Here is a 24732-nt window from a genome sequence, read left to right on the forward strand (position 1 = left end):
GAAGCCCCGGCGGCGGCGGTGCCGGCGCCAGCGCCCTCCTCCCGGGGCCCCGCGCGGCTCTGCCCGCCTCTGCCGCTGCGCTAGGCGGCCCGCGCCCAGCCCGGCGCGGCCTGCTCCCCGCCCGCCGCCGCCGCCCGCGCCGCCCGGCGCCCGAGCTGCCCGCGGGCTGGGTGCCCGCGGCCCGAGCCGCCCCGGCCGGGCCCCCAAACGAGGCCGAGATGACTTCGAAGGAGGATGGCAAGGCGGCGCCAGGGGAGGAGCGGAGGCGCAGCCCGCTGGACCACCTGCCGCCGCCCGCCAACTCCAACAAGCCTCTGACGCCGTTCAGCATCGAGGACATCCTCAACAAGCCGTCTGTGCGGAGAAGTTACTCGCTGTGCGGGGCGGCGCACCTGCTGGCGGCCGCGGACAAGCACGCGCCGGGCGGCTTGCCCCTGGCGGGCCGCGCGCTGCTCTCGCAGACCTCGCCGCTGTGCGCGCTGGAGGAGCTCGCCAGCAAGACCTTTAAGGGGCTGGAGGTCAGCGTCCTGCAGGCAGCCGAAGGTAGGCGCCGCCGCGGGGTTCCTCTGCGTCCGGCACTAGGCGCCCCGCTCCCTGAGCCTCCTGCGTCCTGTCCGGTGCCTCTGGCCGCCACCTCCCTCGCCGGCAGCCGGGGCCCTCCAGCCCGAGCCGCCGCGGCGGGGAGTGCATAGAGGTGGGGCAGGACCCAAACCCTGTTCCCGAAGGACCTCTGGCGACCCGGGAGAGCTAGGCAGACCCCAAGACCGCTGCGGCCGGGTGCTCCGCGGGACCCCATCCGGCTCCCAGAGACCTGGGCGCCCCGTTCCGGGGGGAGAGGATAGAGAGCCTTTCACTGGGGCTCTTGGGGCAGGGGTGGTTGGGGAGGCTTCTAGAGCCAGTGTGCACACCGCAGTCAGGGCATCCCGGGCTGTCTCCCGGGTGCTCTGGCCACCTCCGGTCTTTCAAACCAACTCTCGGGTGGGTGGGGGTGGAAGCAGAGACCAAAACAATTTTCCCTACAGACTTCCGGTAGATGAGAGACAGGAGAAGGGGGTTTGCCTAGTTCAGGAGGCCGAATCAAATCGGAGAAGGGAACCGCGGCGGACCGAAGGCCGGATGGGCCTGGGTGGGGAAAGCTGGAGCCTGGGTGGGGTCTCCTCGCCCCGAGCGCAAGCCTATGCTGTGGTTTCCTCGCAGGCCGCGACGGGATGACCATCTTTGGGCAGCGGCAGACCCCTAAGAAGCGGCGAAAGTCCCGCACGGCCTTCACCAACCACCAGATCTACGAGTTGGAGAAGCGCTTCCTCTACCAGAAGTACCTGTCCCCGGCCGACCGCGACCAGATCGCGCAGCAGCTGGGCCTCACCAACGCTCAGGTCATCACCTGGTTCCAGAACCGGCGCGCCAAGCTCAAGCGAGACCTGGAGGAGATGAAGGCCGACGTGGAGTCCGCCAAGAAACTGGGCCCCAGCGGGCAGATGGACATCGTGGCTCTGGCCGAACTCGAGCAGAACTCGGAGGCCTCGGGCGGCGGGGGCGGCGGTTGTGGCCGGGCCAAGTCGAGGCCTGGCTCGCCCTCGCTCCCCCCTGGCGCCCCGCAGGCCCCGGGCGCCGGGCCCCTGCAGCTCTCACCCGCCTCCCCGCTCACTGACCAGCCGGTCAGCAGCCAGGACTGCTCAGAGGACGAGGAGGACGAAGAGATCGACGTGGACGATTGAGAGGCGCCCGGGTGCTGCCACCAGTCCAGGCCCGGAGCGCCGGCGCGCCTGCCGCCTCCCGGACCAGACCACGGAGGGGAGCTGGGACCTCCTCTGTCACTCCCGCCTTCTCCCCTGCTCCCGGCCGGGACTCGGCTCTCGTCGGCCGCCTCTTCCCTCTCGAAGCAATAAATCCGGGCTGGCCGGCCGGGCCGGCTGCCGCTCGCGGCCTCCGCCGCTGCGCGAGCCCTTGCCGTGCAGTTCTGTATGGCTTCTGTATAAATATTTAAACCTCTATATAGGGTTCTTCCCACCGCAGCCTGACATTTTCTCTTTCTTTTCTTTTTTAAAATCTCGGAGCTGTCCGTGTTCTCGGAGCGCTCGGGCTGCGGGCGGCGAGGCAGAAGGGAGGGGAGCGAACACTTAACCCCGCGGTCTGGAGACGCCCCAACTGTTTTGATTTTTCTCTGCATGTGGCGAATGCACCGGCCGCTTCCTCCTCGCCTCCTTAGGCCTATTGCAGTTGACTTCATTTACTTCCCTCTGCCTTTTTTCCCTGCGTGGGAAGGGGCCGAGGGGGGCAGCCGGGTCCTGACTTGCAAGTTTCAGATCGATCTTTTCTCTCTCCCCACCCCTCCTCGAGAGAACTCTGTTTTCGATGCCATTTCTGCCTCCCAATGCTCACTAACGCTATTTTTAAGATTCCTCCCCACCCTCACTAGGTTTCCTTGGACCGGCCGTTGGGGCCCCAGTGTTAGGGACAAAGCAGGGGGAAATCCAACCAACGAAAACAGAACCCAAAGTCCTAGAATTATTTTTTACTCTTTTTAGAATTTTTTTGCATGTGACAGAGACTGAGAGGAGGCCGACCTAAGCCCTCACCCCACCTCCTCCGAAGCTCCGGGTCTGTCTTGCAGTCTCCAGCGCCCTGCTCCCAGCTCGATTTGGCCAGACAAGGGTGACCGGACCAGGGTTGGTCCCCAGTGCCCTCTCCCTGCTCTTGCCCTGCCCTCTCCCTCCCGGATTGTACCCAAGGCCTCTTTCTCCGATAAATAAAGTCTTTGCCATTTTACTAGAACCAGCGGTGACCGTGTCTGAATGCGTGGGGCTGATTCAGGGAAGCCGCGGCTGGCTCCATGTCTCTCTTTCGCTCGTCCCCGGTGGCCCCGGTCTTGCAAGGTTTAGAGGAGTTTGGGGGCAGCTGTGAGAAAGAGGGGTGAGGGCAGAGCTGTGGGAGGAGGCACTTCTTGCCTACAGACTCACAGCAGCTACCAAATAGTAGGGTGGGTCCGGAGAGAATTCGGCTTCGCCAGGTCCGGGTAAAAAGTGAGGCAAGCAACGCTAGGAGAAATGCCTGCGAACGCTGGGGGTGCCGCGGGTATGCAATTAATTTGTGTGGGGCAAAGGGTGGGTTGGTGCGAACTTGCTCGGGTGTTGGTGCATTTCCCCCCAGGACCCAAGGGCTGTTCTTCCAGTGCCCGCAGGGACACCCGCTCAGCCCCCGGTGCCTGCCAGGTATGCTCAGCTCGGCAGCAGGGCTGAGCTCGTGGGCCCCCAAGTTTCGGTTCTGCCCTTTGGGCTTCATCCTTAGGGTCGGGAGGAAAAAGAGACCCCGAAAACACCAAGGGTAGTTTGACTTGTGCTCTGGTACAAGGAGGCGTGAGCCGGCAGCGGCTGAGAGTTGGGGTGAATTTCTGGTAACACTCACACATTCTGGGCCCTGAACTCTGCGAGGGGCAGAGACATCCATCTCGCAAGGTCGCTGTGGGGTCCACCCGGGCCGGAGGGCGGCCAGGGCCGGGCCGGGGGCAGCTTTCACTTTCCCGGACTGAACCGGTTGTGTCTGGGCTTTTGTTGTCGTTGGGCTGGCGAGTGGCCGCTGTCCCCGGAGCAGGGTCCCGCCTCCAGGCCACTCGGCTCTTTCCCCACAAAATTGATGTGAGAAACGCGCATCTGGTCTTGGGCGGCCGACGGGGCCCCGGGGCCTGAGTCGGGAACGTGCGTGTCCGGGAGGAAACTAAGGACAGAGCAGCAGAGGCGAGAACACGGACGCTCCACGAGAAGAGCGGGGAACGGAAAGCGGCCGAGAGAGGGGACGGGAGAGAGAGAGGGGAAGCTGCAGCGGGAGGGAGAGAAAACAGGGGGAGGAAAAGAGAAGCGGAAGCGGAGAGAGGAGAAAGCGACGGAGAGAGGCAGCCGGGCGTCCGGGCGGGCGTGCGGCCGGCTCCTCCCGGGCGACAGAAATCGCCCCCTCTCAGGATGGATGGGTCTGTAATTCGGAGCGCGGACCATGAAGGCCGGGACGAATGGGCCCGGGCGGCCGCTGACAGGCGACAATAGCCGGGCCCAGCCCCCCGCGGCTCCGGGTGCGGGCGCGGCCGCGGCCCTCCGCAGCCCAGAGCGCGCCGGCGCTGGCGACCATATGGTTTTTGAATTTTCTTCACAATTTGTAGACAATTTGATGGATTAGTTCCCCGCGCGCGCCTCCCCAGCACAAAGGCGGCGCAGGGACCGCGGCGCGGCGGTCACCCGGGCATCTGCGCCCGCCGCGCGCACCCCCGCCCCCGCCGGCCCCCGCCCCGCGCCCCGAGCCCCGGGCCGCCCGCCCAACACGCCCATGAATCCCAATGAAGCGGCGCTGGCACCTCGGGCCGCTCCCCGCTCCGCGGCCCGGGGCCGGGCCCCGCTGGGTCCCTTCGGGCTGGGGGCGGCAGCCCGCGGGCCGAGCCCACCCGAGCCGCGGCGCCCGCGGGGCGCGCAGCTAAGCAGGCGCGTCGGGGCTGAGGAGAAACGGGGCCATTTATCCGCCCGTCTAGTTAAAGCGGGTTATTTGTTTGCTTCTCAGGCCTCCCTCCCCTCCCCTCCCCCCTCCCCCCGCCCTTCCCCTTCCGCCTTTTATTCTTTTGTCTCTAAATGGATTTAATGAGCCTGAAAAACATGACAATTGAATATAACCAAGAAATAAAAAATAACGAGGGAGGAAGGAAGGAGGAAAAAGAAAGAAGGACAGAAGGAAGGAGAAGGATTAATAAAATAAAGGGAAATCCATTCAGTTCGGCAGATCTGTGCTGTGCGTCTCTGGGGCGCCGGGCCCGCGCTGGGGGCCGGCGACGATGGCGCGGCGCGCGCGGGCCTGTCCTCAAGGAGCGCCCCGTCTAGCGGGCGGGACGCCGCGGGCCCTGGCGCTGGCGCGGGGTCTGGGCTGTGCGACCGGGAAGGGCGCTCGCAGACGGCCGAGAGAGCGCGTCTCAGGCTCGGGGAGGTGGGGGCTTCCCGGAGGAGGCGGCACGGACCCCCGGCCTTGAAATGCGCGCAGGAATTCGTTGTGTCTGCGGCGAGGACGAAGGGCGGGCGGGAGGCGCGACAGCACCGCCGTGGGAGGGAACGTGAAGAGGTGCGCGCCGCGCCGCGCCCCGAGGAGCCCCAGGCCCGCGAGGCAGCTCCCTCTCGCCGCGCTTGGAGAGAGGATTCGGCCCCGGACAGTCTGGCGGTCCTGGGTTCGGGGCCGCCGCCGGGCTGCAGCTGGGCTTCGGAGCCCCTCGACAGCCCCAGGGCCCGGCTCTGCCCGGCTGAGCGCCAAGCTACGGGCTAGTGTTCTGGCCCCAGAGCGCAGGGAGGCCGCGGCGGCCGTAGGAAAGGACTGGGGAGTTTGATGTAGGCGGGAGCGAGGGGCTGGGATCGGCAGAGGCCTGGGTCTGGCCGCCCTCCCTCTCCTCGGCGCCTGTGGCTCTGGAGGGAGCGGCCACGCCGCGCGGGTCGGGGCGCTCGGGGCGATGGCTCTGGCTGCGCGCCTCTCGCTGCCGCGGGGGCCTGCGCTGCAAGTAGGCCTCGAATGCAAGTGCCGGCCCTGGATCTGCGAGCCGCCGCCTCCGGGACTGCCTCGCGTGCCGCCGAGCGTGGCGTGTGCTTCGCATGTGTCCGCTCCGTGGGAGCGGGGCGTGCGCGTCACCTGGGCTATTCCCCGCGTGTAGGTGTACTGTGAGCGTGGCGTGGGACGTGTGAAGGACTGTGGGCCCTGTGCCCATTTTCGGGGCGAAGTTCGTGAAGGCTTGGGACACTCTGGGGCGTCCGCCCAGTGGCCAGAGTTCCTTCACCGCCCCCTGGAGCCTTTGCAGGCACCGTCCCACCGGGATCTGCCCCTCTGCAGACCCACTCTCAGCGCCCTGCTGCCCAGGGCTGCCCACGGCTTTGTCTCTCCCTTCGCGATTGCAGCCAGGGCCCAGACCCGGCTGGCCAAGTCCGGGATGCGGGCGCTTTCTCCTCTCGCAGCCTGGGACCCTGCGGGGCGGACCCGCCGGCCCCACGGCGCGCTCAGGCCGGCTCGGCTTTCCCCCTCTCCGCCCTCCGCAGTCTGGGGGCCAGCGGGCGGCGCCCGGTGAGGCCGGGAGGCGCAGTTCCTTATTTTACGAGGTGTCGGGCCGGTGTCAGACGCAGCTCCGATAAGTAATACTCCAGTCTGAGGGACCAGAACGTGGTAATTAATCCCAAAGACTTAAGTGTATTTTAGTTCAGGAGAAAAAAAATCACTAATTCAATCGTCCGGAAAATTGAAGTTTGATGCATGAGTCCCCCCTGAAAGGGACGGGCTGGGGCAGCGCGCCTCCCCTCCGCCCCTGCCAGTCGCCCGGGGGACCCCCTCCTCCCCACCCTTCAGAGCCTCCAGGTCCAGGGAAGTCCACTCACCAGCCCAGCGTAGCCCCCAGTGAGGTGAACCCAGGGACACCTTGGCTTTCTCCCTACCCACAAGGGCCAACCCCTCTTTCTTGGGGTCCAGAAAGCTGTCTGTGCCAAGAATACAGATGTTTCCCAAGCACATACCTGGAAAGGGGTATTAGGGAGACCCAGGATGGAGGGGGCATGACTAGATAAAGGGTCCAGAGTGGACAGGGTCAGGGGCTGCAGGCGCGTGGGATCAGAGGTGAGCCTCGACTGAGACCACGGGCCAGCAGCTGGGAGGTCTCTGTTGTAAAGTGAAGTACATGTGGCTGCCTGCAAGGTGGGGCGAGTAGAGGTCAGAATCGTGGATGAGTTGGGTGCTGGCAGTGGTTAGATTGCAGAATTTTGGAGGGGGCTTGTGTGGTTGTATCTCTAGACAGCAGGCGGGTGGAGGTGTCCAGTGGAGCCTGGGGGAGCTGGGAGGCTCACCCCAATCAGGTCCACAGGCTGGTCTCCCAACGGAGAGGCTCTTGGGTCTGAAGTAAAGGAAGGTAGGGCTTGCTAGGCCTATTGCGTGTGCATGAGGGGGAGCAATACTTGGGAGGAATAATTCCACCCTGAGTTTCCCTGGGGCCCCCAACTCTGCACTCCCAGATCCAGAGCTGCCATCAGCAAAGCACCCTGTCTCCTGATACCTGCCAGTCCTGGGAGAGACTTGGGGGTATGTGTGTGGTGAGATTCGTGGGCATTAACTGGGCATGTCATTGAGTGTGTCAGAGAGCGTGTGCAACTGAGAGAGTGGGCATGTGGGGCTGATTGATAGAAACAGAGCACGTGCAACTGGGGGTGTGCTGCTGTGTTCGTGTAACCGATTGTCACAAACTAGTGTGTGCAACTAGGTGTGACTAAGTTTGTGTAATGGAGAGGAAAGAAGTAAAGCTGTCATGGGGTGGGTGTGACCAACGGGTGAGTAATGCCCTGGGGTGCATGATATGTGCTGGGAGGTGGTGTGAGCAGATAACCGGGAGAATGTACATCGCCGTGGAACTGAAGCTACAGACAGATAATCAGAACCGCAGGTCCAGAGTGCTTGACCAAGCTGGTTACGCAAATTCACATTTACAGTGTGAGGTGAAGTGGGGAGCACAAGGCCTGAAGGGAGGAGAGCTCGGGAAAGGAGTGAGCAGAAGGTGGATGGAGAAACTCTGCCTGGCTGGGAGTCTACACTGAAGACAGTTGGGGCCAGTGAATATACACTCTGGAGACTGGGACTCTGCTTCTCTGGGGGTGGGAGGGCTTGGACCTCCCTGGGCTGTTGTAAGCCTGCCTGCCCTGCTGCCTCTGCTCAAGTTGGTCCCAGGCCAGAATCTTTGTCTCCAGAGTAATCTGCACACCCACCTTCAGCTGCACTGGCCCCAGTCCCCCTGGAAGGCCCAGTCTCCCCAGGTCGTGGGAAGTTTCTTCTCCCTATGGCCACTCAATCCTGCCCAAACTGGGGAGGGGACAAACGGCAACATGTATGTGTGTGCACAGTGGATGCGCAGTGCTGCCGGCAGTGTTGGGAGCGAATGGGTGCTGCCTGCTTTAGAAGCTAGTCTGTGCATCGCCAGTGTGCAGGTTACTGTGCATTGGCGTGTGCATGTGGACATGTACAGGCTGCCCCATGGGAGCTGGATGTGGTGAGTTGTTTGTGGGCAGGGGTAGATGCTGTAAGAAGGAAGACTGGTTACCTGTGATTGTACTAGGACCTGTGTGGGTTTAGATACCTCTATCTGTATATAGAGGTTTGAAATGAGTTGTCCCCATATCTGGATGCAGGTGACTCCTGAATCCATACAATGGAGACTTAACTGTGTGGCTGCATCTTAATTGGGTGGCAGCACCCCCAAGCCTCCCAAATTCAGCCTCCTTGTCAGAAGCAGTGGGTCCAGGGCTCTGTGGAGAGGAGAATCCAGGATTTGAATCTCCACCAAGAAATGGAGGTCTCCTCTTGGCCTTCCTTACTCCCCCCAAGGCAAAGGCTGGGGTGAGGGGCTAGGGCTGGGAAGAGGCAGCCTGTCTCTCAGACACTGTTCAAGGTGAAGTGCCTAGGTGTCTGTGGGGACTGTCCCCTGTCTGATAGCCATGATGGGGCTTATTGATTCTGCTGCCCAAAGCTCCTCTGGGACCACACGCCCACATGAGAGGCAGGGTGGGCTCACAAACACAGGCACACAGTGACACACATACATCCCAGAGGCAATGTAAACACACACAAGGCAGGAACTAAGTTACACAGACCCACCATACAGAAACCCAGTGCACACCCAGGGATACAGACATACAAGTATGCCCGAAACAACAGTGCAGTCACACATGACACAGCACACTCATCAAAATATAGTCAGCCAGTAACACAGCTAAGCACAGCTAAGCAGATAAGCCTTTGCTGTTAATCAGATACACCATCCCCACCGTTACACACACAATGCAGATGACAGGACAGAAGCACAGCCCGGCTACCACAGCAGACAATATACACGCTCCAGACATTCTGTGCAACCACAGGCATGAGGAGGGAGCGGGCTGGTTTAGGTGACTTTGGGGAAAATGCTGCTGAGATTTGGATGGTCTGAGAAGAGTCCAAAGCAGTAGCGGGCGCCATCCAATAGCAGACAAGGGTGACGGGGCAGGGAGGCTCTGGCTATCTGGGGGAGATCCCAGCCCTTGGCCCAGGAAAAAACCAACTCCCCAGCCACCCCAGAAATGCAATCAAAGGAGCCCGATGCCCACCCGCCCTGCACAATGGCTCTGGCTGGAGTCGTTATCATTTTTGTTAACTTTTTATCGACTGTTTGCTAGATGGCGTGTCAGTAAAGTGTATGATTTGAGATGAAAAATTAGGCAGATTAACCTGAGGGGAGAGCCTGATTGATTACTAAATAGGATCAATTTGAAAGTTTTAGTCCTGGCGTTTCTGCAGAGCCTCTTAATACTTCAAACTTCAATTTTACGGGCGATTGAACTAAGCATGTTTCTGACAAAATTGATATATGTATTAATTTGCTTTAACTGGTGATTAATTACTCTCCACTGAAAGAATTATATGGAGCTGTTTGCCTGCGATTTGCATATTAATCAAATTCTAGTTGATAATTCCACTGGTGGGGGGGCTTGGGGCGGGGCGTGGGGCGCAAGAGTGTGAAGGGGTGTTTGCGTGTGTGCCGGTGTGTGCACCCGAGTATGTGGGGGGGCTCCCCACCCCCCTCTTTGCTTGCTCCCTGCTTAGCTGCCAGTTTAGTGCATTAAAACCAAAGATGCAGAACGAGTTTGCCCGGCTATTTGGCGGGAGCAGAAATTGCCTGTCCGGTTTTATGATCTGCTCAGCCTGAGCAGCCGGGTCCTTAATGTCCCCTGTCAAAGTGTCCGCGATTTAAAGGGAAAACGGCCCCCGCTTTAGCGCCGCGCCTGTCTGACAAGGGACGAGGCAGGGACGAGCACCCCCTTAAATAACTCCCCTTCCAGAAGGACTGTGGTTTCTGGATTGGTACCCCAGCTCTGGAGACCCTGCGAAACAAAACCACCTTCTTGGAGAGATCCCAGCTCCTATAATATTCTAAGCATGGACACCCCCCCCCCACACACACACTCACTCATATACATGGGGGCATGTGCAAGCACAGCAGAGACCCAGAGACACTGTCAGACATTGTCTTTTGAGCTGATGGGCAGGAAGCCACCCCCTTAGACACCAGCAGACACAGCTCCCCAGTCACAATCCTGTTCACTTAGGCCCCTTCTCTCTGGCCTGTCTGGGGACACACTCAACTACCCTCTCACACACGAACACACAGAAACTCACACAGGCGGGGAACACACATAGACACCCAAGTCACGTCCACACGGTCTTTCAAGGCACACGTGGTCACACACACTCAGACACACGCACATTTCAGATCCACATGCAGACCTCATACACACACGTGCACACACCCCCCCCCACACACAGGCATGGAGCCCAATCACATGGGAATTCAAGGTCGGTACACCCCAGGCCCCTGCTCACACCCTCCCAGGCACACGCAGTCCCCACCACCCCCTCAGGGTCCTATTCAGGGTCCCCCTCTGTAAGCTAAAGGGGGCGGAGCAACTGAATCAACTTTTCCCATCTCTGGATTCAAAGGGTAGGAGTGTAATTAAAACCAGATAATTAATGAGACAATATTCCTCCAGCTACATCTTTAATGAACAAACCCCTTCAGGGCAGCCTCTTCTTCTAGGCTCATTAAAGAGAAGAAAGTTGGGCAGCTCGCGGACTTCCCAGCGCGTTAATAACGAACCCGGAGCGGGTGCCTTGGTGGGGAGAGCAGGAGCCACAGGCACTCCCTGGCCCTAGTCTTCCCACTACCATTTCGTCCCTTGCCTACCCCCAGCCTCAGCCCCAGTCGCACCCCCATTTCCCTCATCCCTTCGCGGTCCTATCACGCCCCGCCCCCCGCCCCCCACACTCCAGCGGTCCCGCAGGCTGCAGCTCAGGGATCCCCGCCCCGCCGCCTGCTTTCTCTCTGGCCGCCTCTCCCTTGCGCCAGGCAGCTCGTGCTCGCTCACGACTCGTCGTCAGGTTTCCCGGTGGGCTCCCCCCCCCCTTGCACACACCTGTGCAGCCTCTAGGCTGGGCGCAGCGCCCTCCAGGCACCCAGGCTGGGCGGGGTTGTTCTGCAGAAGGGAACTCGAGGCAAGGTAGGGGCCTGAGTCTCCCCGTGAACCTCAGAGCCCTCGCTGGGTGGCCTAGGACTTGGCATTTGAGCTGCGGTCCTGGAAAGGGGTCGGGTGGAGTTGGGGACGGAGATCACCTCGCTTTCGCGCACTCTCAGGAACACACACTAGCAACCACATGCAAGTGCACTCCGGCGCACGCGAGCGTGCAAACACAGACACCGCTCTCCCCCACCCCTCCCTCGCTCGCGCGCTGGGACCGCGCGGCCCGAGCAGCTCCGAGAGTCTGGGGAGGCCTCCCCCGCCGCCTGAGGTCGCCCTTGCGCCGCTCCTGTCCAGGGGGGAAGCTTCTCTCCTGGCGCGCAGCCTCTCGAGTCTGGAGCCGACAGCTTGTCCGGAAAACCAGCCGCGGACAGGGTACTGATGGCTCGGGGCCGGGCGAGCCCTGGAGAGACCCAGGTGGGGGCGGGAGCTCGGGCGGCTCTGGCTGCGGCGCCTGTGCTCGCCTGCGCTGGCTTTTAGGGATGAGTTATGTGGCAATGAGCGAAGTAAATCTGCATGCGCAAAAGATGCTAATTACTCTTAATAGCCTACCCAGACGCCCCGAGACTGGAAACCCAGAAACGTAAATCTGCTCCCGATAAATATTTTTAATTGTGAGATTTCCTGGAATGGAGGCTTTGGGTGCGCCGGCCGAGGCTTTTGGCTTTGGAGGGAGGGAAACTGCCCCCGTTGGGGACGCGGGATCCAGAGCCAGAGGCCCGCACAGGGGCGCCAGGCACGGGCCGAGCGACCTGAGCCGGGCTGGCCTGCGCTGGGTAAAGTTAGTGATGTATCGCATTAATTACCAGTGTGAGCTGCAAATGGTTCGAGGCCCAGGGAAAATTAATGGGAATCCAAATTCTAATTATGTAGCTGTTGTTAAAGAGTTTAACTAGATAGTCACGGAGAAAATTGGATTATGCATAGAAATATGCAGCCGGCGCACACGGTCCGGGGGATCGGCCCGGGGACTCTCAGCCAGGCCGCTGCTGCCCTGGAGGACGCGCCTCCGCGCCGAGGAAGGGAGAGACCCACCCCAGCCCCGGCGTATAAATGGAGACCCCGTGTTTTCCGATGGCAGCAGCAGGGCGGGTCCCGGGATGTAAGGAGAGGCCGAAGCCCGCCGAGGCGCGCGCCTGCACGCGGGGTCGGTGCGGAGGCCCAGGACTCCTGGTTCCCTGGTCTGGGTAAGCGCTTGTGCCCATTTCTCAGGTTCTGGCCTGCGAATCCATCCTGCATTTCTTTTTATATAATCATATGATTACAGCTGGTTGCTGTGGGTTTACATTTTTCCTCTATCAGTTTAAGGAAATAGTCACCAACCGGAAGCCCAATTACACCCGACGCCTCGTCATTCACTTTATTAAGGACCTTGGATATGTTTCCATTTTCGCAGGAAATGAGATCTGATCAAGCAGCACTAATACCTCCGGCCTCCGGGAGGGGGCGGGGACTCTCCCGGGCGGGCTCCCTTCCTCCGGAGGCCGCGGCCGGCGGTGCTGAAGCTGCGGAGAGGGTGGGGCCCCTGGGGGCTGCAGACATCTTTTTCTCCACTTCTCTAAGTTTCTCCCAAATATCCCCAGAACCCTGGATTCGTTCTGTCCCGGGTTACCCACTGGGCAGGCCCGCACTCTCCAGCATCCCAGGCATTGGGTTTGGAGACCCCGCTCTTAGGCGCTGATGGGGCGAGCGTCTGGGGAGCGCAGGGAGATGGGGCGTCCGCTCAAGCCCGCCAGGCGCGTGGTGGCCTCCGAGGGGGCTGCCGAGGCCTCTGGAGCTAGGAGGGAGGGTTTGGACGCGGGGGAAGTACCACCGTCTGGGTCCCCGTCTTTGTGCCCTTCAGTCTCTGATGCCAGATCCCCATTCCCTTCAACTACGCTGCACCCGCTCCCCGCCACTCCCATTTTGGGGCGGAGGGGGGGAAGCAGGTGGGTCCAGATCTCAGCTAGGAACTCGCGTCCTCCAGGTCAGAACGCGCCTGGCGGTCCTCTGGCGGCTTCTAGCGCCCCTCGTCGGATCTCGATCCTGCCGCTACCGGGTGGGATCAACGCTTGCGCTGCTGGCGGCGTGGGCACCCCACCCCTCCCCAGGTCTCCCCTCTTCTTCCACACGGGCTCCCGATTGAATTGGGGGGGGCGCTGAGAAAGAATGGGGCGGGATGGGACCTCTGGTCCGAGCCTCGGGAGACACTGATGGCCTGGAGGGAGCACCCCACAAATTGGAGGCATCAGAGTCTCAATAATTCATAGGAGTGGCAAGAAGCCAAACTGGGGCCGGAGGATCTGTATAGGGAAGGCCTTATGCTGGGGAGGGCGCGAGTCGTGGGCGTGTCCTCGAGGGACAAATTCTGACCTGGGTCAGATGTGTCTAGAACCCCCTCCTTTTTCCCTCCTGAGCCCTGGACCGGCGGGGGTTGGGGCGGGGTGTTTCTCGAAGCCTGGGGCAGAGACTGCAAAGGAAGAGGAAGGGAAAGGGATCTGGAGATCTGGAGAACCACCGTCCTCCTGGCCCAGGAGGGATGTTGCGGGGGGGATGTCGGCGGGGCAGGGTCAGGAGGGCCCTGAGCAGATGATACACAGACTCACACGTGGAGAGACATGGACACGCTCTTGGGTTTTTTCATTCCCCGGGCTGAATTCAGGTTCCGTAACCCTAAATTCTTCTCCAGTAGCCTCAGAAGGGAATCCATAAATCTGGAAAGGCACACGAGACCACGACAGGCTGCAAGACCCAGGCCCTGCCTGCACCCCTCCCCAGCTCGCAGGGAAGATCTCCAAGGGGTCCTTTCTCCCTTGCAGTGTGCACCATGCCTTCGGCCCCTCGTCACCTCGCCCCTTCCAAGAGAGCCTTGGCAACTATTGCTGCTCCATCGGTCCTCAAGTACCCAGGCCGTCCCCATGCAGGGAGGAGGAGCCTGTGGCCACCGCTCTTTCTGGCAGCCATCGCGGGGTCTCCCAGCAGCTCCCTCCATTTGAGTCGAGGTTTTCAAGGCTACGCTTCTCTGTGATGCGGGCTTCGAGCCCCACCTAGAGGCATTTATGGAGACTTTCAACAGCAGCTCGCGCCGTCAGCCGCGCCTTCCCACCTGGAGCCCCGAGGCCCAGCCGACGCAGCACCTCTTCACTCTCAGGCCCTAACCCGAGAACGCTTTCCCTTCGTTTTCTACTACTGAACCATTAGGGGAAGGCACCAGCAAGGAAAACGGGTACGGCTGTGGGGCTTACCTTGCACCCACAGATACCGAGGATGCGCTTTCAGGGAGTGGGTGTGCATCGGAGCTGAGAAAGGGGCTACATTAAGCCTCTGCAGGTTGGGGGGGGGGGGAAAGGATCTTTCTTGGGCTAGAGGTTACTTCTCTTATCTTGGTGAGCGCCTTAAGGGGAAGTTATGAGCCCCCAGGCATCCCTTTTTTTATCCCACCTTAACCTCCCCTGCAGTCTTCTGGACCCCCGGAGCAAGTTACTAGAGGCCCCTTTCTCCTCCTGGCTCTCTCGCAAAGTTCGGGTCCTCGGAACCGCCTCCGCGCGGCAAAGATTAGGCAAGAGCTCCCTCTGCTGTCCAAAATTTGGCACCACCGCAGACTGCCGCGCTGGCTGCAGAGAAACGCCGGCAAGCGGCAGAATCGGCTTCTCTGACCCTGAGCTGATCTCTGGCGCATAATCTTAGCCTTCCCTGTGCCTCCAGGAAAGAGGTTCCCTTCCAAAATCGGCAGAGGGAGTTCTCTTGTCTTTAAGGATTTTCACAGGGAAGAAATGAATCAGTGCCACCCTTGCAGCTGGTTCTATGCTGGTCTTGCCTCTTTCCCTTCTGCTTTGGGGCCAGCTGCTCTCCGACTAATATGGGTGCTTGGAAGGTCAGAAATTCCTCCCTCAACGGTATGGCCCTCAGGTCTGATGGGAGGGGCTGTGTGCCCTAGCTAGCACTCTAGATGTAAATGTCAGGGGACGAGTGTGTGTGAGCAGGCCCAGGGGCTTCCTGAGCTAGATAAAATGTGGTGAGAGGCAGTGACAGCACTGCCTGACACTTCCAGAAAAGCCAAGAAACCTGAGCTTCCAGAAGACACCAGCCACTCCCGGGCAGTGCCTAAGGGGCTGGGGTGCAGAAGTCCCCCCACCCCATGTCCTATGAGGGACCTCACGTCTGACACATGTTGACTCCTGATACACCAAACACTACCTCCTGCAGACCTCACATGTCTGACACATGTTGACTCCTGATACACCAAACACTACCTCCTGCAGACCTGCCAGTGCCCACCTTCTCCTATTGCTACTGAACCCCCTAACTACATTCACCAAATGCCCTCTCTTGAGACCTGCTCCCACCCACTGCAGGGTATTCTCCAGTCCTGGGCCACTAGGAGAAGCAAGGGACAAGTGGGGTGGGACAGTCTATAAAGGTCACTCTGGATCTTGCCCTTGATTTTGGGACTGCCCTTAAAGAAGAAAGAGGGTGGGCAGTGTGTGTGTGTGTGTGTGTGTGTGTGTGTGTGTGTGTGACAGAAGAGGGGTGCAGGGCTTTGAAAGTCACCCTGGGATATGAGCTCTGGTGAGCCTGTGATTGTGTTCTGACACATGCACCTCCTGCCCAGCTGCCACATCACTCCCGCTGGACAAAAGATTAGGAATTCCAGTCACCCTAAGTAGCCCAATAATATGACAATCCTTAAACACAGGCCTTAGATGGGGACAGCAGTGAGGGAAGACTTCGTCCACCCTTTGCCCACCCTTTGCCTCTTGGGGTCTTTAGTAGTTTCCCATAAGGGGCTTGGTATTTCCTCCTCTCTCTGACGTGCACCCTGGGGTCCTTGGAGACACTACACTTAGTGCCAGGGCACCTTGTGCCCCTCCTCCTTCCCCAGGTCGAGGCAGGGAAGGCCGCAGGAGAAAGGCTTCTGTGTGCCTGGCTGCATGCTAATCTGAGCTAGAGAACATCTGGACTGCAGGGTCCGGACCCCTCTGGGGTCACTGAAATAGAAGTCACATAGAAGCCACAGGAGCGGGGTCTGAGACTCTTCCATGGGCTGTAGCAGCCGGCTCTTCCTTACCCCTCTTCCAGATTCTCCTACACTATAATCTGAGAGGTGCAGAACTCCCCTGCCCATCTACCTGGGCTCCCCACAGTGCCTCATAGAGGAGGAAACCAGCCCAGCATTAGGAATCTCACATCCTGTGTTGTACCCTGTAACTTGCTAGCTGTGGGCAGGGCATTTCATCTCGCTGAGCCTCAATTCCTCAGCTATGCATTGGGGTCAATAATCCTTGCCCCAAAGGGTTGCACTGAGGGTCAGATGAGTTTCTGTTCCCCAGAGGAGCTTTGTAAAAGGCACCTGTCAGGGCCTCCCCTGGTGGTGCAGCAGTTGAGCACTGGGCTGCCCGCAGCCTCTGGAGGGCCGGTTTGTTCCCAGCCGCCTGTGTGGGTCCCACAAAAAAAAAAAAAGTCACGTGTCAGTACCAATGCTAATATTCTGGAGGGTAGGGGCTTCTAAACTGTTGAAATATTGGTTGATTTTTAAAGAACAGAATCTACCCCTTGAAGAGGGTTAAGGGGCTGCGTTCTTGAGTTGACAAGCTGGAGGGAAGGGAGGGGCTGTGAGCTTGTGTGGTGCTTTGTGAGCTGGTGAACTAAGCATGATGGGGACTCGACTTTGAGTAACCACTGCCTGGGTGAAAATGAAGGGATCCACTTAGGAGCCTCAGTCCCTAGGAAGCCTCCTTAGAAGTCTCTCAGAAGACTGCTTCCTTGACTCTTGGCCTTGGAGGGGTCACAGATGGGACTCAGGCAAGCTGGAGACGCACGTTCACCTCTGCGATGGCACAGAGGGCATGTTAAAGAATACTCAAACTGCTATAATGAAGAGGCCCCTGGGTGTAGAAACTAAAAGGGATAAATGTCTATTTTCCTCCCCCTGGAAGGGAGGGTCTCTCGTCCACATGCTGCCATAATTAAGAGCCCAGACTCCAGGGCTGGGAGGCAAGGGCTTCAGTCAAGCCCTTCGTGACTGCACAGAGGTTACTCAACCTCTCCGTGTCTCAGGCTTCCCGTCTGTAAAGCTGCGATGCTAATACATAGTCAGGTAGAAACCTGACCTCACAGGATTGTTGTGAAGATTAAATGAGTTTAGTTCCTCCAAAATTTATTTTTTGAGTGTCTGCTATGTGTCAGTCACTGTTTGAGGCCCATGGTGGCTTCCATCAGTGGGCTCAAATGGGCTGCTCTAGCTCCTGCCATCGCGTCTGCTTCCCAGAACTTGGGGAGAAGGAAAGGGTGAGAGGACCACATACATACTCATTCCTTTCAGCTCATAACCTAGATTGGGCACGTATCTGACCTCTTCATAGCCATCAGGCAGAACTTAGCTATACAGTCTCATCTGAGCTGCAAGGGAGTATAATATTTAGCTATGTGTCAGCCAAAGCTCAGGTGTACTAAGAAAGAAGAGGAGAGTGGATATTGGGGGGAAACTAGCAGTTTCCTCTCTCTGGTGGCAGCCATATCTTTCTCACTCACCGTCCCAAGGAAGAAATGACAGAAGGAGAAGAGAGAGTCTGAGGGAAAAAAGCAGTATAAGGATTATTTAAGAAGGGAGGTTCTTGAGGCAGGGACAAGACAGAGGGGAGAAACTGTCGGGGCCAGCCCTGGATCTGGGGTCGGGAAATGTCTGGGGTGTGATGAACTATATATTTGGATCTTGTTCATTTCCTTCTGCTCCCTCTGGGTTTCCGTGGACTTCTGTGCTGAGAAAAAAGGGGCATTTTCGTTGCTCTGGCCTGCACCCAAGGGGAAGAAAACTCAGAATAACACTAGTGGGTGCTCAGGAACTTCCAGGCAATGAAATCAGAATCAGCCACAGGCCACAAAACAGCAGCCCGGGTTTCCCAGGCCAACAGAACAAATGCTGAGATCCCTGACGGTCCCGGGAGAAGCAGACAACAGGATGCCCTGACTGGTCCAGTCTGACCAGGGGGACAGGGCAAAGGGTGGCTGTTGGGGACTTGAGGGCACAGGGCCTGTGTGATGACACTAAAAACTGGGGACCTTTGTCACCTCACCCTGTTCTCTGGCTGTGTTCTTGAAACCCTAAGCTTATAGGCCCTCGAGACCTGACATTCTTAACCCAGTGTCCATGCTTTGCAAGTGGCAGTGGGGATGTGGGCTTAAGTGTGTTTGTTTTAGGAGGTGATGGCATTGTGTGCTTTTATTAGATTCCTGAAGGGTCTGTGATCCAGTGGATGTCCAGAGCAACAATTTCCTTCTTTTCCTCATCTCTGTTGTGAAGAAACCACCCTGGTTTGATCTTTAAGCTCCTGTGACTGCATATGATTGTGCATATAAGGTGCGCTGGAAGACAGGCAGGGATTCCATGGTCCTGGCCCATGCAGGATGGCTGGCAGGATACGACTGGGGTTTGGGCCAGAGGAAGGCGCCAGAAGCACCAGGGAGAAGGGGGACAGGAGAGCCAGGGCTTCACCAGCAGGACCACCTCACCTGGTAAATTTCAGGTGGCCAGAACTGGCCCTGCTCCCTGGGGCCACAAATCCCCTCCTGCCCCTAACTCCCCTCCTTCTCCCCGCCGGGCCAGGGCTGCCAGCCACCTTTCTGCTCAGGCCCTGCAAGGCTAGGATCATGTCTTCAAGGTTGCAGCCCTCTCTTTCCTATCTCTTCCCCTCCTCCCAGGTAGATGGTGACATCCACTCTCCTGCTTCTTGCAACCCAGAGTGTGGTCCTGGGCCCCCAGCATCGTCATCACATGGCAGATTGTTAGAAAAGCAGAAGCTCAGTCACCACCCAGGCCTGCTGAGTCAGAATCTGCATTTTCACAGATTTCCCTGAATGAGTCCCATGGACATGTGAGTTGGAAAAGCTAGACCTCTGCCATCCACAGGCAAGGGAAACCCTTGCTGGCCTTGTCTGAAGGAAGCCACTTCCTTGGGGATGCTGGGCAGTGATGCCTGTTACACTCAAGACCTGAGCCTCGGGCCTCCCTGGTGTCGCAAGAGGTTAAGCACCGCACTATGAAGCAATCCACAGCCTCTGCAGCACAAGTTCGATCCCTGCTGGCCAGGGAGCAACCTGCATGGAGCAGCAGACCTCTCCTGACTCACCCGCTGCTCCCCTCAGCAGTGCATTTCAGTACATCTGCCTGTTCTGTTCCCCACTCTGTTTCTGGTGAATCCTCTCACCCCCCCATCTCTGGCCAGTACCCCAGCTCTTATATGCATAAATAAATAAATTTGTAAAAAAAAAAAAAAAAAAAAAAAGAGCTGAGCCTCTCTTGTCCCACTTCAGGCTTCTCAGGATTCTCCCTTCCAAAGCTTCCCTCCTCTTCCAACTAGAAACCAGATCCTTTAGTCCTACCTCACATCACTGCGTTACATCACTAAAAAAGTAAACTTTTAATTCCAGAATAGTACTTTAGGCAAAATTGTTGCTTATTTTTACAAAGATGAAACACAAATGGAAAAAATACTTTGAAGGATTTTTTTTTCAAAAATGAGAATTGACACCTAGGTCCTTTGTTCAATACTTGAGAGAAAACTGGATACAGCCAGCGTAGATTTGAGGATTAGCATATAAATACTGTTGAAGGCCGTGTCTCAGCAAGGAAGGTGTAATCAACTTGAATAAATTATTTTTTTTCTTTTATTTTGGTGCTTTTAAACATTCTTTCTTGAGGAGTTTTGGCTTAACAGATGAGTAGTGACTTAGAGTATAGAATTGGGGATAAGAATAGTTTTGAATTTATGAAAATTTCCAGAGAACTCCAGGGCGCCCTTCCCCAGCACCTCTTATTGTCTGGGTACACCAGTGCCATGGTGCATCTGTCCCAACTGGTAAATCATGATGAACTAACCTCTACTTTATCCAACTTCACTTCATCTTCTTTTTACTGTCTTTTTTCTGTTCCAGGATTCTCTCCTGGGCCCTGGACAGAATTTCATTTATTCATCACATCTTAGTCTCTTCTTGTCTGCAACTGTTTCCAGATTTTCCTGTTTTTAAATTTTTTTTAATGCCTTTAACAATTTGGAGGCCTTGCCCTTCACATTTTGGGTAGGTATTTTGTAGAATGCGTCTCTGTTTGGGTTTGTCTGGTGGTTCTTTCAAGGTTAGGCTGGACTGTGGGTTTGGAGAAGCCCACAGAGCACACCCTTCTCATCATGGCGCGGGGGACCACAGGCCACATGGCTCCTGCCCAGTGATGCCAATTTCCTCACCTGGCCGGAGTCCTGCCCGACCTAACCTTCCCTTTCTTCCCTCCCCAGTCTCCCTAGTTTCCTTCCTGGCAGTTTCCCATTGTTTAGTAGTTCATAATGTGCTTGTGCCCCCACGTCTTCCCCACCCCCTCCTGTGCAGTCCTCTCTCTGCCACTTGGGTTGTCACCCGGTGCTGCTAAGATGGGGGGTGTGGTCGGGACACAGCCTCTCCTCAGCCCAAGGAGCATCAGCCCGGCCACGTGTCTCCTGCCGGGGAAGCCTGAAAGCTAAATCGAAGCTGCTCCCGTGGCCCGGAGGCAAAGAGAAGGTTGGTCTTGAACAAACTAAGATACGCTGAGGATGATTTAGGAAAGGCGTGTGCTACCCTGGCTGAGGAAGAAAACTAGATCTGAAAGTGATCAGGAAAATATATATAGAAAAAAAAGTGACCAGGAACAGGGCAATGCTGGGGGAGGGAGACACACCCGCGTGCCGGTGTTCTTTACATTTTACTCTAAATTCTGAATCTGTCAGTCATGCTGGGCAGTAATTATGTGCTTTTGCTTTAACACCATGGTCAGATGGCTGTTTTAGAGCAGCAGCACTGAATGGAAAGCATTCCACTGTCCGTCCAGTCGCCCAGGCTCCTCCAGACAGCACCTGGCTCCACATCCTGGGCTACCTTTCACCAAGTAGTCATGGGATAAAAAGACATTAAAGACATCGAGCCAACCTGGTACTGAGGAAGGAACACTCTGGCTTCTGCATGAAACTGATGTCTTTAGAGGCCTAAGTGCATGGGGTGGGAGAGGGACCCAGGCTGCCACACCCCTGCAACCCTACCTACCATCCCTGGCAAAATCTGTAGAACCCAGTTCAACTTCCAGAATTCTCCACTCAGTCTAATAACTACCTCAATTATATAACCAAGTCGGCAGGCTCCAGGATGGTCCAGGGATGATGAATTACTGGCACTTGTTCTTCCTTCAAGGCTAAGGTATAGTCTGTAGTCACATGTACATGCCAGGTAGAGTCCACCTGTGCAATATTCTGTAGGGCTCTTTGCCACCCTGCACAGGGTGCATGATGGTCCAGATACACTGTCACTGTCTAGTTGGTTGTTTACACGAGATCTACTGTCAGAGAATGTTGTCTTCACTCACTTAGGAAGAACCAGGGATGTGAGGGGGCGCAAACCGACACTCCCAGGCTATTGGCAGCTGCTTGAGTCAGCTCTGTTTAACGGCAGCAAGTGGAAATCCACCCAAAATAGCTTGATATGACATCGCTATACAGGATCCCTCTTTGGCCCCTCCCCAGAGATGGGCTGCAGAAGTGGAGTGCAATGTAACCCCCACCAGGCGTGGCTGATTGGAGCAGGGGCAGATACTGACCTAGACTGGGCTTGCCAGATCCTGTCTCCTGATTTGGATGAGGGCTAGAGAGTGATTCGGGTATCTCTGCAGTCACCTGAAGGTGTTCACTCCCAAGACAGGCAGCAACCGCGCCCAGCTTCGTGCGCATGGGAACTGAAGAAGGCTGGTCTCGGGTAAGATACTTCCAACCATGTGGTCCAAAGACAGGACAGTTTGGCCTTTAAATTCTGCTATCAGCTCTGGTGTGCTGCCTTTCTCAGGTTCTGTCCTTGTAAAACTACCCCTTTGCCTAAGTCAGCCCACGAGGGGACTATGGTAGGGATTTGGAGAGCATCACAGGAGGAAGGGTGGAAGCACAACGGGGCTCAGGAATTGGAAAAAAATCAATCTGACCCTCTCCATCTGCCTATCTGGGTCTTTCTTGCCCCTATTTATCTCATCGACCAGTTTTCTTGCTTTTTCTTTCCCCATCCATGAACCCCAACTGAATGACTGTCCCAGTCCCGAGTCATACAACCTTTCCGTTCCAGTGATGGGACTGTAATCTCTGCATGTAGCTTAAATATGAGACAAGGAGATGGGGGGAGGAAGAAGGAGGAAATTGATCAGGACACCCCACTTTTTCTTTCTAAGAAGAGACAGAAGTCCAACTAAACCAGCTTAAGAGGGAAAGCAGGAACACGAGTAGCTCGTGTAACTGATCTGAACAAAGCGGAACAGGGCTTCAGGAACAACTGGATCCAGGAATACCCACAATGTCCCTGGGACTTTGCTCCTCCTTGTGTTGGCCTCATTCCTTCATATTGGAGCTTTATGTGGGGAAGACTGACAACTCTAGGCTTGTATCACCCTAACTAGTGTACTCAGTAAATAAAAACTTCTGTCCCCTGTTACCTTATGCAGAATCCCAGTTAAAGGGATCTTGTGGGAATCAAGGCCCCTTCCTTGGGCTGATCACTGTAGCCAGGAGGGCAAGGACAGCCCTGTTGGCAGCCCCCCAGTAACCCCGTGGAAGGGAAGGTCCCAGGGACTAAGGGTGTGGCAGATAAGCTAGCAGGGAGCTGGGTGAGAAAGGAGGCAGTCATGACTCTCGATCCTCCTGTTCCTGGTCTGCCCCCTCTCATTGCTGAGGTGAGTCACTCTGCCAACAGCTCTTTGGCTTCCTTTCTGTTCTTGTTTTCACTGGGGCTTTCGTTTCCTGCCCTGACTCATTCTGCCTGGGCTCAGCCAATGGCTCTTGGAATCTTGCTTCTACTCTGGAGGAAGACTCCAGAAGCAGGGCTCTGAGTGAGAGCCTGTTACTCTCCCCCATGGAGTGGCATTGCTGCTGGGGCCCTGAGGAGGTGAGTTCCTGGTGGGGACACTCTTACCCAGTGCTGCATCACCAGCCCAGGCATCAGGCCCGGAAGATCCCAGGTCCAACTGCTTTCAGTCCCATGGAGGGTCTCAAGAATAGCCCTTCTAATGGCAATTATAAGCTCCTCTCTGTATTGATTTCTGTCATTCTTGAGTCTTAAGCAAAGTTTTGTCAAATGCTAACAATAATAGAAAGACATTAGAGGTCAGAGGCCTGCAGGCAAAGCCTGCCTTCAAAACGGAGACACGGCGAGACATCAGGATTATTCACTACTCCTGTTGTCTCTCAAACAAGTCTGTTCAGACTTCTTCAAATACGCATTTTAGCACTTCTCTCTGTGAGAGTGTTGACACTTAGGCTGGCGTTCAGGGCTGAGTGATGCCTTGGTGGGTCTGTGTGGCTCCTGCCTGGTCCTTGGAGACGCAGGATCGCCACAAGACAGGCGTGCGAGCCCGGAGGCATTCCTCCTTCTCAATCAGTACCTCTTCTGTTTGCAAATCCCTCAGCACAAAACATTTAACACATGTGGACAAATATGTCTAAACTCTCAAAGGATAAAATTCTTGGGGGTGAGGAAAGAGGAAGGACTGTCTTTCCTGCGTCCTTGGCCATCTCTTCCTATTCCGCCACTCCCAACTCTGGCCGGGAAGATTCTGAGAGCAGATGCAAAGGCAGAAGCTTGGAGAGCCACTGAAGCCAGATGAGGGGTCAGGACCTTGACCTCAGTGTCAGGGGGTCAATACTGAGGTGGTGCTGCCTTTGGGACCCTACAGAGAGTGAACCAGCATCTCTCGAGTTTTAAATTAGTGCCAGGCTGGACACAGCACCTGCATTATGTCAGTCCCTCCCTTTTCACAACCTTTTTACTTTGAAAAAAAATTAAACCTACAGGAAAGTTAATAGAATACTATAATAAACTCCCACATACCCTTTACCTAGACTCACTAACATTTTACTCCAGTTGCTTTGTTCTCTCTCTCTCTCTCTCTCTCACACACACACACACACACACACAGACATGTATGCATAGGTGCAAATATACACACACACATATAATTATTTTAGCATTATTCTGAGCTGTGTGAGGATGGGTTCCAGACATCACAACTCTTCACCTTAAATACTTCAGCACATATTTCTTAAGAACAAGCACATTGAGACTCCCTGGTGGTGCAGGGGTTAAACACAGCACTATCAAGCTACTGACAGCCACTGCAGCACAAGTTCGACCCCCAGCTGGCCAGGGAGCAACCCACATGGCACAGCAGACCTCTCCTGCCTCGCCCGCTGCTCCCCTCAGCAGTGTATTTCAATACATCTGCCTATTCTGTTCCCCGCTCTGTCTCTGGTAACTCCTTTCACCCCCCACACCTCTGGCCTACACCCCAGTTCTTGTATGCATAAATACATAAATCTTAAAAAAAAAAAAAGAACAAGCACATTCTCTTTCATGTTCTTAGGACATCAGGACACACTATTATCTATAAACGATCTATATTCAAATCTTGCGCTTTGTCCCAGCGCCGTCTTCTTGAGCATTTTTTTTCTTGCACAGGAGTCCGTGCTCCAGCCTGTCATGTCTCTTTTGTCTTCCTGAAGTTGAAAAAGTGATTCTCAATTGTTTTAGCTTTTCATAACACTGACTTTTTGGAGGAGCTCAGATGTCTGCAGTTTTCTCATCACTAGATTCAAGGCACGCACTCAGGGCAGGG

At 56.6% G+C, this 24732-nt stretch overlaps 1 protein-coding gene across 1 annotated transcript; it reads left to right on the top strand.

Annotated features, from left to right (window-relative positions):
* Positions 1–218: 218 nt before the first annotated feature.
* On the top strand, positions 219–1718 carry LBX1 (ladybird homeobox 1; the record flags this gene model as incomplete). The annotated part of the gene is made up of 2 exons (XM_084244652.1): positions 219–543; positions 1198–1718. 2 exons carry the CDS (start codon positions 219–221, stop codon positions 1716–1718), a joined length of 846 nt encoding a protein of 281 aa, XP_084100778.1.
* Positions 1719–24732: the final 23014 nt, after the last annotated feature.

Source organism: Talpa europaea, assembly GCF_964194135.1.
Source record: "Talpa europaea genome assembly, chromosome: 10".
Taxonomy (NCBI): domain Eukaryota; kingdom Metazoa; phylum Chordata; class Mammalia; order Eulipotyphla; family Talpidae; genus Talpa; species Talpa europaea.